The 19,646-nt window shown below is 44.3% G+C and overlaps 3 protein-coding genes across 3 annotated transcripts; 1 reads left to right on the top strand and 2 right to left on the bottom strand.

The window, feature by feature from the left end:
- Positions 1-172: 172 nt before the first annotated feature.
- On the bottom strand, positions 173-4,862 carry TREMEDRAFT_35617 (uncharacterized protein; the record flags this gene model as incomplete). Its single annotated transcript, XM_007007947.1, has 7 exons — positions 173-292; positions 761-945; positions 1,105-1,254; positions 1,534-1,770; positions 1,999-4,002; positions 4,271-4,394; positions 4,725-4,862. The coding sequence occupies 7 exons, from the start codon at positions 4,860-4,862 to the stop codon at positions 173-175; spliced, it is 2,958 nt and encodes a 985-aa protein (XP_007008009.1).
- A 3,829-nt stretch (positions 4,863-8,691) lies between these two features.
- TREMEDRAFT_74865 (uncharacterized protein) lies at positions 8,692-15,840 on the top strand. The gene is made up of 6 exons (XM_007008034.1): positions 8,692-8,710; positions 10,553-10,692; positions 10,899-11,408; positions 11,549-11,858; positions 11,906-12,505; positions 12,581-15,840. Exons 3-6 carry the CDS (start codon positions 10,899-10,901, stop codon positions 15,112-15,114), a joined length of 3,954 nt encoding a protein of 1,317 aa, XP_007008096.1. The 5' UTR covers positions 8,692-8,710; positions 10,553-10,692; the 3' UTR covers positions 15,115-15,840.
- Positions 15,841-16,110: 270 nt separating this feature from the next.
- On the bottom strand, positions 16,111-18,353 carry TREMEDRAFT_65948 (uncharacterized protein; the record flags this gene model as incomplete). The annotated part of the gene is made up of 5 exons (XM_007008010.1): positions 16,111-16,348; positions 16,590-16,811; positions 16,952-17,457; positions 17,609-18,066; positions 18,329-18,353. 5 exons carry the CDS (start codon positions 18,351-18,353, stop codon positions 16,111-16,113), a joined length of 1,449 nt encoding a protein of 482 aa, XP_007008072.1.
- Positions 18,354-19,646: the final 1,293 nt, after the last annotated feature.

The following is a 19,646-nucleotide window of genomic DNA, read 5'->3' as shown; positions in this document are numbered from 1 at the left end:
TAAGACGAGCTGTATCGACATCCATGACTGAGTTCTATATCCCCACCCAAACCTGACCTCCATGTTGACATTCAAGCAAAACTCAACCATCCACCACCACTTACGAGTGAGAGACAGCTATGGCCTGACCAACGTGAAAACTCGTGACTGACATAAACCTCACGCCCCACGTCTAAGGCCTCCCAGCCCATTCCCCACTCAACTGCACTATCTGTTGTACTTCAGCAGTACAATACTGTCTCTCGCTAGAAGTTCTAGTAGTCCATGATTTCTGACCACGTAGTACGACCGCCTATCCATCAGCGATCATCCCGAGTAAGAGTGATTCAACAGGTGAGTTTGTCTATCCACAAGGTCGACTAATAGTTGATGAGGAAGCATCTCTCTATCACCATCTCCATGCTCATGTCTCATGATACTCGTCAATGAAGTTTACTCGATGCCAGTGGGATGACTCGTCGATTAAGGGTTTCATCCCTTACGGTTCTCATGAGGCAGTTGATGACTATCATGACGGTTATGCCTTTTCAGATCGTCATGCGATGAATTGATGGATAGGGAAGGGGAAAAGTAAGAGGGAAAAGCAAAAGCAAGAAGGAAAAGCAAGACGGAAAAGTAACAGGGAAAAGTAAGGGGGGAAAGTAAAGGGGGGAAATAACGGGAAAAAGCGAGAGGGAAAAGTAATACGGGCAAGCAAGACGGAAAGTAAGAAGGAAAGTAAAAGGGAAAAGTTAGAAGGAAAAAGCAAAATTCAACTCACCTGTTGAGCAGCATAATTCCTATGATCTCTCTCAAACATCTCTTTATGTTCTTCTAAACCATCCAACAACATATCTAAATCTGATATGATAGCATCTAAACCTTTTGTTGCTAAAATAATTTGAATTTCTTTTTTCGAATGAGATTTTGTTGAATTTCCACTTGCATAACCTCCTATTCCTTCTCCTCTATAATTACCTCTTCCTCCTCCTCCTACTCCTGTTCCTACTCCCATTCCCATTCCACCAGAAGATGACATATGATCTCTTCCCATTCCACCAGAAGGAGACATATGATCTCGTCCCATTCCACCACTAGAAGGAGAAAGACGATTCTGTGAAACACTCAAACCTTCTTGAACAGTCTCAACTATCCTTCTTGTTTCTTTCAAAATCCTACTTGCATGAGAGAAATTTTTCCTACTGGCGATTAACAAAGCTCTTGTTATCATATCGCTTGTTAAAAGTTCCATTCTTCTTCTCACTATCATAGGATCTGGATTACCGTTTCCTCCAATTCCACTTCCATTTCCACCTCCACTTCCATTGACATTCCCACCTCCATTGACATTGACATTTCCGTTACCGATGGAATTGGAATTACCGATGATATTGGAACTACCGTTGATATTGGAATTACCCGTCGGACTGACTTGAATAGATTTACCAGTATCAATAGTCGAATTACCATTTATACTCCCATTGATGGAAGTACCATGTAGACTTGCATTGATATGACCAGGAGAAAAAGTCGTGGTTGAATGTCCATTAGAACTAGTAGGTTGGAAATTCGAAGAAAAGTTTGTACCTCGGAAAGGAACTAGAGCCAAAGTCAACAAAATAGGATGTGTTAACCTAGCTACAGATCTTCCTACAGCTGGATCTGAAAAAGAACAATCAACTTCAACAACTGGTACTTCGTCGATCATTTCTTCCGAATACATGTTTTCTCTTAAAGCGTTGGATTCTGATACGCTCAAAGTATCGATACCTAATCCTATAGTTGATATTCCTGATCCATGACCTATACCGACATGTGAGTTTGGAATACCGCTTATACCATGTGAGTTTGAGATACCGTTATTCGAAGAACCGGACATAGGATAAGGATTCGAAGAAGGATTTTGACCATGAGGTAACCCGGTAGGAATAGAATTTGGATTATGTTGATAATTGGAATTTGTCGAAATAGAACCACTTCTACCTGAAAAAGAAATCTTTTTCTTCATTCCTCCTCCACCATCCCCATAAATCCCATTCTCTTCATATTCTTCACCTGAAGATCTAGGTGAACCAGAATCTATCAAATCCAATTCAACCAAAATCTCTCTAATCTCACCAAATCTTAATTCTTTCAATTCAACATCAACTTCTTTCCCACTCGTACCTACAATAGCTTGTATAGCACCTGAAACTTTAACGACTTTGAAATCGTTTTCAGTACAATTCAAATGTAACTTCATATTGGTAATGGCCACACTCATCAAACCTCCTATGATCCCAGCTAATGTATCTCTTAAATCATACCATTCTTTTACGAATGTATAAGTACCGTTCGTATGATTTGAAATCATCCATAATGGTGATGGATCATGTGATTTTCCATATCCTAATGAATGTACTGGGACATTCGCAGCGTCTAATCTTGCTGCTACTAAATCCATTTGAGCACGTTTGATTATATCTGAAGTATCGGAAATCAAAATCATTCCTGTTATTGGGTTTTTGGTTTTACGTTGAAGTACGACGTCTAATGCTACGTTGACAGCAGTAACAACATCTTGTCTTTCTTCTCCACCTATAACAGCTTCGTATTCGTCTTCATCGATTTTACCATTACCTAATAATTCGATGAATCCATTCAAACGACGTCGAGATTCGGAGTAAGTAGGGTTTAAGAAAGGAGTTTTTCGTACGGTACCGTTTGAACCCATTTCGCAAGCTACCAAAGATAATCGATCACGGGATCCGAGAAGAGCGCAAATGAAAGATAATGATTGTCGCATGAGTTTCACTTTCAGAGGTGTGGCCGAAGAAGTTGGAGAAGGAAGAGATATGATAATGACTAGATCCAATGGTGTGTGGACAGGTGCGAGAGGTGGAATCGATGTCAAATCGATGGATTGTTCTGTTTTGGAGGATGGTGAAAAATTCGAGGTAGCAGGTGTGTTGGCGTATGAACCTACACTAGGAGATGTCAAGTCTCCAAAAGACATACCTAAACCACCAGAACTGTTGGTGGAAGGACTTCGAGGATTGCTACTTTGAGGTAAAGGAGCACCGTTCCCCATCAGTTTAGAAACTTTGCTTGCGGAATTACCGGCAGAGTTGGTAGGTCGTACTTCTTCCAATAAACGGTTCAAATTCCCTTTCCAAGTTTCGTGAGATCCTCTGTCTTTGAAAACGAGGATAAATGAATCCATACTTTCGTCCATCATGGTGATTGTCAAACTGAGTTCGTTGGACGTAGATGAATCAAGGATTTTCCTCACATGCTTCATATAAATCCTTCCCTTTAGTTTGAGAACACCTCGTCCTGACGCTCCAGTATCGTTGGATCGAACGGATGAGGAAGAAGAAAACAAACTCTTCAATCCGGATTTTCTCTCTTCCGACACACAAATGAGAGCATCTTGGAAGAGGTAGACGTGAAATTCACGGATCAATGGACCTTTTCGAACATACAGAAGGTCGAATAGTCTTAAAGTTCCCAGGGTGTCCAATCCGGAAGTGCGGTAATCCTGTACTCTGTTCTTCAAATCATTGATGACATGTCCGAAAGAACTAGGTGTGGCGGCAGATGTGACGGATCGAGCAGATGTTGGAGCCATGTCAGCAGGATGAGATGATGCTGATCGAGGAGAAGGAGGAAGTTGAGGCGAGAGTTGTGATTCGTTGGAACCCCCACGAACCATGTCGAGACGAGGTCGACCTTGATATCGACCTCGTTCACCCGCAGGAGGGACTTCGACGGTGATCATGGCAGTGATTGCCTGAGCACCTTTGCGAGATGGATTACGAGTTATGCTTGGATACTCGGAACGGATTGAGATAGACGGTACGACGACCTTTGAATCAGCGTTGGCGGCGCGGGAAGGAGCTTCGAGTGGGTCATCAGAGTTGGCATCGCGTGGACCGTGCGGTGAGAGGGGACCACGCCCGGAGCCGGACCTGATGGAGGGGGTGGAATGTGAATGAGGAATGGATGGTTTGGCACCACCTTGACCCATGAGGAGGGCCAGTTCTACGAGTCAGCCAAGATCACGCAATGTCATGTATTTTATGTGAACAATATCTGCAACAGCCGACCAGGTGAATACCATGAAGATGTCCAGGAGATCATGTGGAGTGGGCTGGATCACCAATAGACAGAAGGCAATTAGGGACGAGATATTTGGTGGCGAGTGTGTTACGGTGACAGAGGTCGAGCTGCCTCGCACGAGGCGAAATTGATGTGTGATAAACCAGGGACAATTAAACCCTTCGAAAAGAAGCACTGAACTCACTATTACTCCCCCGAGCTTTCCTATCTTCCTTATCCGCTATACGCATAGGTTGACGACACACGCCGCAAACGCCGAGGACCTTTTTGGATCCCTCAGGAGGGACGTCGCCGTAAACCGTGACGAAGCATTCCTTTGAGTCAGTCTCGATCGTCCTTCGCCTCTTTGCCGCGGTCTTCTACCTCTTTACCTCCTTGGGGATTCGGGAATGGTCTATATGACGAAAGCTTGAGCTCGGGCCACGTCAACGTGTCATGGATGGAGAGGAGAGCTTAAGAGAGATGATCAGGTATTTCTCTGATTTGAATGGGATGGATAATGATTAGAGAATGTCAAGACAGAGATGTCCACTGATTGAATATACACAAAGCATACTTTACAGGTGGCGACACCATGATTAGGTCAAGATCGTATCTTTTCAAAAATGGAGTGACTAAAGACGGAAACGTATGAATGCACTCACATGATGTAACGAATGTCCACATTCCGGTACAATAGGAGCTTTCTCTCCTGGTAACCTAAAAGTGAAACTCAAACTTTCCACGCAAACGGGACAAGTTTCCTCATCGACCTCTTCACTAGAAACTACTCTTTGAGCCATAGTAATCCCTTGATTCCTATACCCTTCAGCTAAATTCGGTTGAGAACGTGAATTGGACAAATTAGATCCTATCAATGTAACGTCGACACGTTTTTCGTTGGAAGGTGTGGATGGTCTCAAAACTACGTTTGCGAATGGATGAATATGTGGTTTTGATTTGAGTTTATTGGAATTTCCCGAATAGGTGGAATGAGTGGAAGAAATCGTTCCTGTTCTGTTTGATCTGGATTTTACTTGATTGTACAGGTTGATGTTTAAAGGTATTAAAGTTGAAGAAGAAGAAGAATGAAATTGAGAATGAGAATGAGAGTGAGATTGATCAGCCGGAAGAGTGATTTGACTAGTCGTGTGGTAGTTGATTGACCCCCTTTGAGAAGGATCGTTATCAAAGTCAAGTTGATCCCTTTGTATCCTTTCTCTTTTCTCCCCTCCTTCTCTATTCCCTCTTTCTATAACTTCTCTCTCTCTTCCTTGGAGATATGTCTGTTCAGGAGACGGATCCGGATACCTCGGATCGTTGTCGGAAATAGGAGAGAATTCTCTATCTGTAGGAGAAAACTCTACGTCTACTTCTTCGTAAACTGTTGAAATATCAGGTCTTTCAAGTGCTGAAGGATATTTATCGTGTAATCTTACGGAAGATGTATCAGAGTAAAGTGATGAACTACTAGAACTTATAGCTGTGAAACGAGAATGTCTTCTCAGACTGAAATTACTAAAGTTTGATAATGTCGATGGAGGTGAAGCTACGTCTGATGATGGATTTCTCGATGTTGGAATGGAAGGATCGGATAAGGTTGATGTTGTCCTGGTAGAGAATGGTACTGAAGGTGTTGGTTTATGATGAAATGGATGTTGGAGCGGTGGTCTAGTGTCTGTGCGTTTCAGCTGGTGGATGTGTCAAGATTACTAGATAAGGATGAAATTCGATAAATGAACCGATATGGAAGAAAAAAGTGGTGAAGAGAGGAAGAAGAGAGAAAGAGAAGAAGGGACTGACCGTTGGGGATGAGATCGCCACCAGATTCTAGTGGGAAGGACATCGAAACGATTGGATTGTCTTTGTCTTGCTCCACAACGTGATCTCGGTCAGACAGGGCGAGGGGTAGGGGCGAGGGCGAAGTAGCGAAATCGGGTATATCACTTTTGTCGATCAGTGTCCTCGAAGAGAACAAAGAGGTGGGAATAACGTCGTCTGGTGCTTGTTGTTGTTGTTTCTTTAACCCCCGGTGGTGCTTCAAGACGGAAGGACCGACGTCATATGTGTGAGACGGACAATAAGGAGGTTGTGTGTCCTTTACTGGTGGAGGACAAAAGGGTAAAGGAAAGGATGAAACGTTTGGGTTTGTGGGAGATAAGGAAAGTGTGTGGATGTGTGATTCGGATGGTGTGTGTGGTGGTAGAGTAGGGGAAGAATCGACGAGGATGTCTTGTTGTTGTTGTTGTTGTGTGGGAGGAGGAGGAGTAGGAGTGAAAATTTCAAACCAAGAAGAGGAATTTTCGAGTGCACGGACGTACCCCATTTCGACACTAGGCACTTGTACTCTCCCTGCACCTACACCTACACCCTCTCCTACCACTGGCACACTACGTTCCATATCAGACAACCCGAAAGCACTCACCCTCACACCCGCAACAGCTAGACTATCCACATGACCAGCGTTAGGATCAGGTGAACTTGGACTGCTGAGTGGGACATCGGATGGATAATATCTATGTCTTTCCATTTCCTTCTGTGTGATTATGGATGGTTGTGGCTGAGATAGAATAATATTGTCATCAAAGGGCGTTTGATGCTTATTTTGATCATCAACCCGTGTGTCCCTTTCCCTTTCCCTATCACTCTTATCTTCTTTATCCTTTGATTTTTCCCTCTTTCTCATCATGAAACTCCATCTTCTTTCTAATCCATTCTTGACTACTATCCCACCTTCGTCTTTATCCGTAGAGACAGTTGAGAAGAAAGATAATCTTTTAGATATTGTGGATCGTTTGGAATCAATTGAAGCTGCTCGATGTAGTTTCTTGGCGTTCACTTGGACCTGAAATGGTTCAACTTGATGGCCCTGGGGTAGGAACATGATGGCTGGACTTGATCGACGTCTATGTGTTTCTCTGAAATTCGACGAATGAGAACGTTCGAATGAAGAAAAGGTTGTTGAGATTAGAGGAATGTGCGAAGTGATCTGTGCAGAGGCGTAGTTTGATTCAACGGGGGAATTCAAAGATGAAGATGAATAATCACTGAACGTGAGTTTTGTTTTGTTTTTCTTCCCCTTCTTATCTAAACATCAAAAATGTTGTATAACCTCCGTTTTGACGGAAGAATTAAACTTTTACTTATTGACCGAAAACAATGAAACTCCTAAAAGTGGTGTACTGATATCTGACCTCTGCCCGTTTCTAACTGAAGAAAGTCGTGACCCTCTCCGTCTACTCTGAAAGAGAAAGTTGACATGTCCGTCTTACTGAGAAAAAAAAAGGGAAATAACGTAGACTCACCTATCATAAACCTTTTTGTCCAAAGTATCAAGATCATCAAAAAACGAATCCAAAACAAATGATAAAGTCATAGGAACATTAACGTCTTTATCATCTTCAAAAGGAGAAATATCGATCAAAAGGGAAGAAGGATCCATCTCCGTCTTTTCATCCTCGATTCTTTCCCCTTCTCTTTCCTTTTCTTCTTCTCTTTGTTGTTGTTGTCTTACGTCCTCCGAGAGATCCGCGCAATCCGTATAGTCCGGGAGGTCCATGCGGGTCGACTCCAAGCCAGGTGACCGATCTGAGATATTGGACCTGGTGAGGGACGAAACATCTTCAAAGGGTTCGGAAGACAAAGGGGAAGAAGGAACATCTATCTCTCGACGCATCTCCTCATACTACTAGAACTAATTCAAACCTTGGGTGGGACTCTAGAATTGAGATGTAAAGACAATAGAGAGGGTTGGAAGAGATGAAACGATGGGAAAGACATTGTACGAGTACTGTATACCACTACGGGGGGCAGGAACGTCGGAACTTCGGTAGGTCGGTACGTCGGCCGTCGGAAGGTAGAGTAGGAATGTCGGAGGGTAAGTAGTAGGAGGTCAGGGGAACAAAAAGATTTCTTTGACTTTTCGGATTAATTCATTTCGACTAAAAGAACGATGTGGAGAATTCCCCGATCGCCGATGAAAGAAATTTAGAAATCGTGTTGAGAGATTGTGATCGAGGTGGGTTTGTACTTCACACTTGGTTCTTGGTCCCATGTATCCATGTTTCCATGGCCATAATCCATGATTGAGAGTCGAGAATGACGATTTATCAAACTTGAGTCAGTCGTGAGAACTAAATACTTGAGGCATGGGGCAAGTACTCAATCTGTTAATTATATCTTCCTGGAGCAAAGTATCTTGTATTTTCCACCCCAGACACAACTTTACGAGGTCCTAGGTACAGCTTACATCTGACATCTGACATCTGACTGTAGGCCTTTAAGAGTTTGAATCGTGACATATCAAGATATGACATTATAGTCGAATACCACTGCACCACCGCACTATGTACACTCTTATCACTTCATAAACGATATAAACTTAATACGCTCTCATTACTTCATTACCGACATAAACTTTATCATATCCCTAACTAACCCATTCACTTTCATCTCCATTCCATATTTCTTACCCATACGTATAACCCAACCGTTCATATATTCAATCTCAGTTTCTCTACCTTGTTTTATATCTACCGCCATACTACTTATATTATCTTTAGTGTTATTTATTAATTCTTTTGATTTTTGTACTAAGATACCAGGTGAGAAAAGACGTAATATGTCTGATCCTATAATTCTCCTTTCTCTCTGTTGTTTTTGTCTTTCGAATCTCTCAGTATGGAAGTTATTTCCTCCATCCCCTAATATTCGTGGGGTCATACTTGACTGAGAAGATCTTCTTCGATCTCCTGATATTCCTGGGGTCATACTTGATTGAGAAGATCTTCCTCGATCCCCTGACATTCCTGAAATCATACTTGATTGAGAAGATCTTCCCCACTCTCCTGATATTCCTGGGGTCAAACTTGATCGAGATAAACTCGAAGGGTTGGGTGTGATCGAAGGATATAAAGAATAAGAATCAGAAGGTTGAAAAGGATTTGAGACTTCCTCTAAATATCTTATCATCACTGGTGATATTTCCCTCGCTAATTCTCTCATCATCCTACTGGCGAATAAAGAGTTCAACAAGGCTCCATTTGGTAATTCACCTTTACCGAGTATTGCAGTGAGAGGGTTTATTATACTATTCTGTGCGAGTTTTAGTGATTGAATGACGTTTGAATGAGTTTGAGGTATTAGTTTAGGTGAAAGATGATGAAGTGATAAAAGAGCGGAGAGTGTTGTATGTAAGTTTGAAAGGTTTGTTCGGGGTGAGTATGTTTGAAAATATTCCTCAGAGGTATTGGAAGATTTATCCATGTCTGATGATATACCGTGACGAGTATTCGAGTAAAGGCTCGAGATGAATGGGGAAGAATCGTTTGGTATTGAGGAGTTGCTTGGAGAGTATGAATATCTTCTTGAAGAGTTTATCTCTCCATGATGGTTTTGCGAATCTGAAAAGACTTCTTGTGAATGTTGAACACTCGAACGAGTTGTGGAATTCGATGGAAGGTTTGACGACGGTGAGTCGAGATTTGAGTATGTTCCGATAGTTCCAGGGGGTAAACCAAGAGGTAAAGAAGGTGTTTCAGGAGGATCTAACAAACTCCTATTCGAAACTTGATTACCCCATATCCAACTTTCTAAATCAATTTCCCCTCTTGGATCATTTACCAAACCCCATTGAATTTCACCTCTTCCAATAGCAGAACGATGAATGACCTCTCCTCTTATATCCGTAGGAGCAACACCATGAGTGGTAGTCCCTATCAAAAAGAAAGGTCGGGTAGTTGGATCAGGCCATATTTGATCACATAATTCATCATATGTACCCATCCCATTTTGCAGAAGGGCGATTACTGATGAAGGACTTAAACGAGGGGCTAGGACGCGGAGAGAACGAAGTGTGGAAGGAGCTTTTAGACATACTAGAAGAGATGAGATAGGAGAAGAATTGGAAGCAGAGAATATTTCTTGGTTGTATGAAGTTGAAATGGTCGTACGACCAGATCGAGTGACTGATAAGTTTATTTCTTGAGTTGTGGGGTTGGAAGATGATGAGAATGAGTCGATGGAGGGATCATGATCATCCATGTCATCAGGGAAAGTATTGGAGAAGGAAGTATCGTTGGGTGATGATGGTTCAGAGGGAAGAGGAAAAGGTCGTTTAAGTATGAGTGTTATTGGTAAATTAGGAAGAGAAAGTCGAAGATGATGAGATAAAAGAGTACCGATAGATCCTATTCCCAACTAGATGTTAGTCCTTATCCGTCCTCATTGACACCTAGTAGAACGAAGTGAGACACACACCACATGCATTCTCATCTTTTCATATTCTTTTAAGGATGATTATCTACACGTACACATGTTTGAATCGTGTCGATATATGCATTGGAGCTGTGAAGAGGAAGATAAAAAGACAAAAAGGGATGGAAGAGATGAGGAGGAGGAAAGCGTTCGAGTGCCACTTTTAAAAGAAAATACGAAGTGCCGCAAATTTGGTCCATACAACCGCTGTATCCCCATCTTCCTCCTCTCTTTCTTCACTCACTACTCTACTATCTCACTCTGTCATCTATCTCATCTGCTCAACATCTCTTGACAAACCTTCAGTTGTCACACCGAATCCCTATATCATCACTCAATAACTATTCACTCCAAAAACCACTCGTGAAACCCTTCGAGGTGGGTGACAAAACTTCAATTCCCCCACCCGCCATTTTTCTCATCTTTCAACCCCATCTACAATAGTCAACTCAACTCTTCAACACAGTCACCTCCCCACCCTCATTCCTAACCATTGCTATCCGTGCTGTTAATACATAACTCTCTGGTTTACTCGTCTTCTGCAATTTGAAATATCCAGAGTGGATCTCGCTGACATTTACCAGATGTCAATGCACTTTGCTCCTCAATGGATTAAACCCATCAAGCCAGCAGGACATACTACAACCCCAACAACAGACATCCCACCTCTTTCTGTAAAATCTACAATCATTCAACACTCCGCTCCGGCAACTTCGGCACCTCTTCCAAACGTACCTTTCCCAGCACTTTCTTCTCAAACTCAAAACAATCGTTCTATTTCCCCTACCACCCGTGGAAACGGTCCTGCTAGTGCACCAAACCCTCAACCTTTGTCTTATTCTAGAGTCATCCATACTCCTCTTTCACCTGCAATTCCTGGAGATGGATATTTTCCTATGGATGGGATGAACGGAGATGGGAATCCTCATCCTTTCCGTTATACTCCTCAACAGATTTTAGGTTTGTGGGAGGAAGAAAAGGTCAAAGAAGTGCCTATTGAGTTAGTCGAGATGTTGGAGAATGGTGGGACTTTGGTCAGTCAGAATGTTGTTCGACCAGTAGGTTTGAGGGAAATGACGGAGGAAGAGAAAAAGGTGAGTCTCCTCTTGGTCTTCTCCTCTCACTTTATCTCTTTTGTCCTTTCTGTCCACATTTTGTATTGTCGTGTTCAACAAATATGTGTACCTATTGGACACTCACATATTCGTATCGCATGTACCTTACTGACTTTAAGCTTCTCGCGACATCTGTGCATCCCTCCGCTCCTACTCGCCGAGGTTTACCCGTCGCGTCGGTCGACTCCCCAACACCAAACGTGGTGCCACGCCGACAGCCTCTTCAACCGGGAAAAGAAACGGCTGCCGCTCGTGGGGCGTTCGGAGGGACTTTTGGGGCTTTCGGAAAGAGTGAAGGAGGTGCATTGGGAAAATCAAGTGGGGTGTTGAGTCCTACTGCTCCTGACGGGAGACCATCCGTTGGTTTCGGTAGTGTTGGTAAACGACCTGTGAGGGGTAAGACGGATAGTTCGGAGGGGGCTACAATCGGTGAGCTTTTTCTCCTGGTGTTCGTGAGTCCGTAAATTGATGTTTAGGTGATACTGTTCGACCTGCAACATCAGCTTGGAGGCCCTCCCGTGCGACCACCGGATCTGGAAATTTTGAAGGGGTTCTTGGTTTCGGATCGGCTCCTACTTTGTCGACCTCTGGCGAAGTGATTTCAGAAGAAGCTGATATATCTCTTAACACCGATCCTGATTCGGCGACATCCAGTGGTTGGAGGGAGAGAGCTTCGGAACCTTCGAAAGATAGGACAGAAGAGAAGAAAGAAGATTTGGTCAAGTTTGGGTCTGGCGGTGGACCAGGTTGGGGAACAGGTCAAAAGAGGTGGAGACTCGCAGCTGGTCTTGCGGCTCCAGGCCCTGTAGGAAATGTTGGAATGGAAGAAACGAACGATATTCTGGATGTTCCAAGGACGATCAATGATCATCCATCTGATTCTGTGATAGCTACTGCTTCTGCCACCCCTGTACCGGAAAGGGATGCTACGGTGCTAGACGTATCCACAGGATCTACTCGTCCTTCGGTGCAGGGTTCACCGGAACAGACACCGAAATTATCTCATACACCATTAGCGAAAGAAGATTTGGGATTGGTACAATGGTTTTATCGTGATCCACATGGAGATCAACAAGGTGAGTTACGCAATCTATCTGTCTAGTTGAAGAGTCTTGTATTTTGTGTTGTGAGCGTATAAGCTGACAACGAAGGACCCTTTACCGGAACTCAAATGCACGAATGGTATTCTCATTCTTACTTTCAAGACGAATTACCTTTGCGCCGAGACTTTGAAAATGATTTTCATACACTTGCAGAACTCAAAATCGCCACTGGAAATGCCGTTCAACCATTTTTGGCTCCACTTCGACCACGAAACCTACCACCCAATCTTCCTATCCCTAATCTCCCATTTAATCCTCCGATGTTAAATGGTCATCAACCCTCTATTCCAGACTCTTTCCGATCTCTTTCCATCTCATCCCCGACACCTCAGATGTTGCCTCAGCATTATCAAGGTATACATCAACCTTTCGTCTCTCCTAATATGAACGTAGGAGGAGGATATGGATTTCAATCTCCTATTCCATTCAGTCCTCAACAACTTCAACAAGTACAACAAGCTCCTTGGGGACCTATCGGTGGTCAACCTTATCCTAGAGTTCCACAAAATGTATACGGACAAGTAGGTTCTCCATCTCCCATCGGTTCTATAGGACCTATTGGAAGTATGGGTCAAATGGGTCCAGGAGTATTATATCCAGGTCAAGGGGAACGTAATGAGATGTTTTCACCTTCCGTCGGTGTTGGGCAAGTACCAGATTCCCCTTGGACCGTTCAACCTCAACCTTCACCAGGATATATCAATCAGACTTTAGTACCACCTCGTGAATGGGACACTACACCAATTCCTAATTCTACATATCATCGTCAATCAGAACAAGATGTACTCAATCCGATGATGACACAAATGGATAGGAGGTACGTTGAGGATCCCACCTCTGAAAAGGTTGAACAGTTAGCTTCTGAGGTGGAACGTCAAGTGGCAGAAACTATAGATTCTGTGGTTGAAGAAGCTTTGTATACTCCGGAACCGACTCAACCATCTCAAGCACCAGCAGCGACTTTACCAATCTCTACTGAACCTTTGGAATCTGTCACACCTATTTCTACTCAGGTATCATCGACGATCATACCTATTTCCAGCCAGATCGACTCTATGACGTCATCTGTCCCTCTTGACACTGTCCCTGAAAGTTCTCCTGCTTTACCTACTTCTCCCAATTCTCAATCGACTCAACGTCTCATCCCTGTCCCTCTTCCATCTGCATGGGGACCTAAACCTATCGTCACACCCGTACCTATACCTCCTGCTCCAAGTCGTAAAACTTCTCTTTCCGTCACTCCTACATCACCTCCCGTCCCGACTCCAACAAGTGTGACATCAAAGCTTCCTCCTGCTCATGCATCTCTTCCTCGTAAACCCGTAGACGCTCCTTTACCTCCTAAACCCGCACCATGGGCACCGAAAGATGATCGTGAATCCCGTCTCACTTCTTCTCCGTCTTTGAGGGAAATACAAGAATTGGAGAGTAAACAAGCGGAATTGAGGAAAACTCGTCAATCTATCACTACTACCAACCCCTCCGTCACATCTACAGGAACGATGAGTGTTTCTTCCTCTTCAGAGGAAATTCCAACTTCTATAACTTGGGGATTACCTTCTCAAACTAAACCAACTCCTTCTACTCCTATTGCCACAACGACAGCCTCAACACCGGTTTGGGGTTCAGGTGAAGGTGGTCCTAAAAAGACATTGAAGCAGATACAAGAAGAAGAAGAAAAACGTAAACGTCAATTACTTCAAACGAAATCACAACAATCTTCTACCGTTTTAGGAAATACGACTAAAAGAGGTTATGCGGATTTAGCTGCTTCTGCTCTTCCTACTCCCACAAGTACAGGTTGGAATACAGTTGGAGCTAATGGTAAACCTGTTCCTGGAGCTGGAACAGGTGGTTCTTCAATTATAATCAAACATGGTTCAAATTTACCTGCTAAACCTACCGTCACTCCTATCTCATCAATAACCCCTCATTCTACCCTTTCTCCAACAACAAATAAATCTAATGGTACTTCTACCAACACTGGTACTCCCATCATAGGTAATCCAACTCCAACTCCAACCACAACTTCGACTACAACTTCGACTGGAGTAGGAGGTAAAATCAAACTTGACGATGTTCCACCTTCATTAGAATTCTTAAGATGGGTCAAACTTTCTCTCCAAGGTTTAAACAAAGGAACAAGTACAGATGATTTAGTTCAAATGTTATTAGCTTTCCCTGTAGATCCGCCAGCTACAGACAGGGCGGGAGTATTGGAAATTATCTCAGAAGCGGTTTATAGTAGTTCGACAACTTTGAATGGGACGAGGTTCGCACAGGAATATTTCACGAGGAGAAAAGCGGATACTCAGAGGATTTTAGGGAATGGTATTGGTTCTACCGTTCCGACTGGGGGTGGTTCAGGTTTGACGGGGATAGGTTCGAGTGGTTCGGGTGGATTGGGTGGTACTGCTGCTTCTAGTGGTATGGGAGGTATGGGTGGATCAAGTGAATCGGGAGTTGGAAATGGGATAGGTGGTTGGGGAAAAGGTAGTTTAGCAGATGTTGTGAAAAGTGGGAAGAAAGAAAAAGAAGATTTAGGTTTTAAAGTCGTTAAAGCTAAAGGGAAGAAGAAGTGATCTTTTCTCTCTTCCTCTTTTTCCCCTTCTCTCTCTGTCTTCCCTGCTTTCACTCTTCTCTCTCTTTCTCCTTCTATCACTCTTCTCCCTCCTTCTCCTTCTTTCACTCTTCTCCCTCCTTCTCCTTCTTTCACTCTTCTCTCTCTCTTTCCCCTTCTTTCACTCTTCACTCTTCTCTCTTCTGTCTTTCCCCTCTTTATATTATCCTCTGTCGTTCCTCGTCTTAAGAGCACCTTGAAAGAATATCTTTAGTTATGGAACGTAAGAAGACAGGAAGTGACACGGAGGATATAGATCCAGTGATGAGGGAGATGGTCGTTAAGGGAGTGTTTGCAGTGTCCACGAAGGAGAAGAGGTTGGAGCATGTTCGATGTGGTTGAGATCCGAAATGACCATTTGGGAATGTGCAGGATTACTTCCGGGGGACAAGGGGATGCGTCAATGACTTCGAGTGGGATGGATTGGGGATGATGGAAATGATCTATCGACGATTACTCTACTCTACATATCTACTTTGCGCGATGAGTTGAGGAGGAAAAGAGTCAAGGGTGAAGGAGGGAAGTAGAGAAAGAGGAAAAGAAAACGGAGAGAACGAGGAAAAGAAAAGGGAGATGAGAAAGAGAAAAGGATGAAAGAAAGACAGGAAAGGAGTAGTAAAAGAAAGTATCAAAGTGAATATCAAAACTACGTATCGATGCATGTATGCATGGTGCATTATACTACAATTGCCATCAGTCACATTGATCATCTTGCTTTCTCCATCCTCCATCTCGTCTCCCTTATCATATCGGTCTAACTCTTCCCCACTCTTCGAACCCTCCCTCATCACCCATCATATGAAGAAACATGGACAATAAAGCGTAGTTTCACCCACAGCAAATAGCAACATCTATTTCACATTTCGCCATGCTTTTCACCCTTCCACAACCACCAATCTCCACATGTATGACTTCTACCATCCCTCACGACCCACACTTACAGATCCGAGCTTTGACTCTACACCTCATCCCAATCTTCCAAAGCGACGTTCCACCCTAATAATCCCGGATCGACAGAGTATAACCTCATCAGAGCTGCGTAATTCCATTGTGGAGCTTCGGGTGGATCTTGGATGGTCGAATCTTCATCTATGGCTTCCACTTCGTCGGATGAGTAGAATGTACGTGGTTGTCTGATATTAGCTAAGAGTTCTCGTTTCTTTAGATGTATCTCAAATTGGCCCGACGCAGCTTGTCTAGGGTGGAGTATACGTCTCTCAAATACATATGAAACGTGTGGAAGGCTGGAAATGTCAAGATGTCAGGGTGAAAGGATGAACCAGACCATACGGGAGATGGGATAGGTAGAAGATCAGAAGATTAAATGGTTGTAAAACTAGATCTGATAGACACAAAATTATGAGTAAGGGTAAAAATACGGAGGTATCATCGTCGTTAAAAAGGTGGTACGGTATCGGAGACAAACGAAACACTCACCTGCCAACCATTGGCCTAGCAGCCTCTTTCAAAACCCTTTCCATCTCATTCTCCGGCTCCATGGGGAACAAAAGATTACCTTCGTGGTCCACAGGATCACCCTCTTCGTTCCGCGGTGCTTTCTTCAGAATCTCATCAAAACTCATTGGACTCTTAGAATCCCATCCCCATCCCCAACTCGCCCCACCACCTTCGTTCGTCGAGGGGTATGTGTCGTAAACACTGAGTGTCAGTGCTATACCATACCACTCTTGTAAGTCCCGCGCTTCGCAAAGCCATGCGGTCAAAAATTCCGAGTTCAGGGGTGCATGACTGATATGTTGAGTCGTTGAAGATGCAAGGTGGAAGACAGATAAGCTGACCTCGTTGGATAAGTAGATCCAATGGAAGATGACTGCTTATCTGGAGTCGGATGAAGTGGAAACAACCTCTCCACAGCATCTCTCCCGGCTTGTCTCCAAAGATTGACCAATTCCTCTACCTTATCATCTTCCTCAGGGTCCGTAGCATATCTCACGGCTTGTTTCAGTAACAAGAGCTCCCTTTCCAGAGAGGCGATACGGCTTGAATCAGATCGGGGTGCGTGGTGATTTGAGGATGGATTGGAAGTAGTGAGAAGCCCTGTCGACCGTTTGTACTTTGGCAAATGAACAGAGGAAAAGTCAGGGAAATCGGGAATACGAGACGGTAAGGATATCCGGGATTTGCGAGGACGTGAAGAGGATGATGTGGAAGGAGAGCTGGGAGGTACGACACGAGTGGGGCGGGTGAGACGGGTAGGGACTGAGTTAGAGGGTGACTTGGGAGGTACTCGAGATGGTGGACGAAATGGTTTTTTGAGAACTCTTTCAGCGGAACTTATCATGGTCTGAAAAGTCAGCCGATGTCATCCACAAATTTCGTCATGCTGGAGGATCATGAGGTCAGTTATCCGAGTCGATGTTCCAACTCAAGTACGAAGATGGAAGCAAAGGCCCCACCTCTCGAGGCCGCTTCGTTCCCATATTGTTCCGTTTCACCTGAGCCTCTCGACGACCTCTCTCCTCAGCTAGCATCTCATCCTCGGCTTCTTCCTCATTAGTTTTTGATAAAAGTACAGCTGTGTCAGTACTCTTCATCCTAGATCTTTTCCGTGCATCCTGATCCTCTTCGTCCGTGGGGGGTTTCCGTTTGAGAAAGATCTTGCGATCTGACCTCGATTTGGAAGGTCGATCTGGTGTGTAAGAAACTATTTGACTTGGCAGTTGGGACGTTGATGCAGATGCTTCGCTATCTTGACGAGTATGCGCAATATGTGAAGTGCGCGCGTCTTGTGGAATATCTTTTGAATTTTGCAGTGTTCCATTAGCATTGGTCTGATTGACGAGATTATCTTGCGTCGTGAGAGCTTCTTGATCGAATTCTGTGTTGACTCCGTCAGTCTTGACATCATTTTCGACGATTTCTGTGGAAAGACTGGTAGTTGGATCTTGAGGTCCTACTTCTTTTCTTGTGTGAGGGTAAAGATACCGGTACAAGTGAGGAATGAGTACGGGCAACGTCAACGGGATAAAAATCGGAGGTCCGAACGGAAGAGAGGAGGTAAAATTCGACACAACGGCTGGATTGAGTATGTAAGTCAGAGAATAATCGAATTTGAGGAGGTAGGTATTCTGTACAGTTAATGACATTGCTTCCACGTCGGATCTCAACCGAGGAAGAGAAGCAAGGGAGACGAGACAGCCCTATGTGGAACTCACTGTGGTGGACGAAGAGTTCTGACATTTGTCCTGAGTGGGGTCAGAGTGAATAATGAGCGGGTGATGAGAAGTGTGAGTGGGTGAGATGTCAGCGAGATGAAAGATTGGGGGGTACCATGGGATGAGAGCAGTGAGAGGGTCCCAGTGAGGCGACATGATGAGGCGGAGAAGAGGAAAAGATGGTGAAGAGTGGGAGAAGGTTGTCGGGGGGGAAAAGTGACGTCTGAGGGGGTCCGTGCACTTTCCCCCACCCGACTGGACCCCCACTGGAATGATTCAAGCATCGTATCATGATCCTATCCCGCATGTCATATGTCAGCACATCAGCACGCTGTATGATATCCCACGCATCAGCATCAACGTGAACATGAACACTTACATGAACGAACAGCGTGATGAAATGGCCCCGGATGAAAAGCCGACAATGCCCGAAGTAGGAATATGTAGTGACGAGTTGTTCCATTACATCACCTCTGACCTTCCACCTCATCACCATCATTCCTCGCCACCTCTCCACCCTGCTTCTTCCCTCTGCTCTGTTCCCTCCTGCTCCCTCTCACAGCCACCGTAACATAGCGACAAGCTACCCGCACTTCAATACCGCATCCTCCGTCGATATCGGGTCACTGACCGACCTACCTCTCCTCAGGCCCCTCACCCTAACCCTGCTGACCTTCCCCCGCTGAAACATCGGCTCGTTGTGTGCGTCCATACCCACACCTCCTGACCGCTCACCGCTCACCGGAACTAGCTATCACTCACATCCCGGATCATACTTTCTCTCCTTTTCTGCGTTTCAAACTCGACTCGAGGACCAAAAGGAGAGAGTTGATTGGGCCCTCGGTGTCCCGGTGACGGTCATACCCTCGGATTGCGACCTACCTGTGAGTCTTTCGGCTCATCACCATATCATGATGAGGCATTAACCTCGAGGAGTTAGAGGAATATCGTTGGAAGTCTTCTCCTCTCCCTCCTTAACCTTGACAGATCATGTAAGATCGTCAGAGTATAGCCTCAGTCGTACAGAATATCATCAACCTCTGCTTTCATCCAGCGCCCGACTTTTGACGTACTCTCTGTCCCGTCCACACAACCTCCCATTGAAATCATCCCGTCGTTCAACTATATATCTACTCAATTCCATCTCTTCTCCTTTCTTTCTTCATAGCACAAACATATACCTCTATCATACGCTGACACCTGGCTTCCTTTGCCTTACCGTACCCTGTCACCAACTCTCCCAATCTCGTCCCAATTATGAACCAACGAACGACTCGCAGTGTCAACAAGGATAAACGTCATCAGTCGTACCCTACTC

Source organism: Tremella mesenterica (assembly GCF_000271645.1).
Source record: "Tremella mesenterica DSM 1558 unplaced genomic scaffold TREMEscaffold_17, whole genome shotgun sequence".
NCBI lineage: Eukaryota > Fungi > Basidiomycota > Tremellomycetes > Tremellales > Tremellaceae > Tremella > Tremella mesenterica.
The sequence above is the reverse complement of the archived record's forward strand: the minus strand, read 5'-3'. Positions and strand labels throughout refer to the sequence as shown.

Excerpts from the sequence above, each read along its gene's own strand:
- TREMEDRAFT_74865 (XM_007008034.1), top strand. The coding sequence starts at position 10,899 with ATGTCAATGCACTTTGCTCCTCAATGGATTAAACCCATCAAGCCAGCA. Across the intron at positions 11,409-11,548 it reads TGACGGAGGAAGAGAAAAAG|CTTCTCGCGACATCTGTGCA; the intron begins GTGAGTCTCCTC and ends ACTGACTTTAAG. Across the intron at positions 11,859-11,905 it reads TTCGGAGGGGGCTACAATCG|GTGATACTGTTCGACCTGCA; the intron begins GTGAGCTTTTTC and ends ATTGATGTTTAG.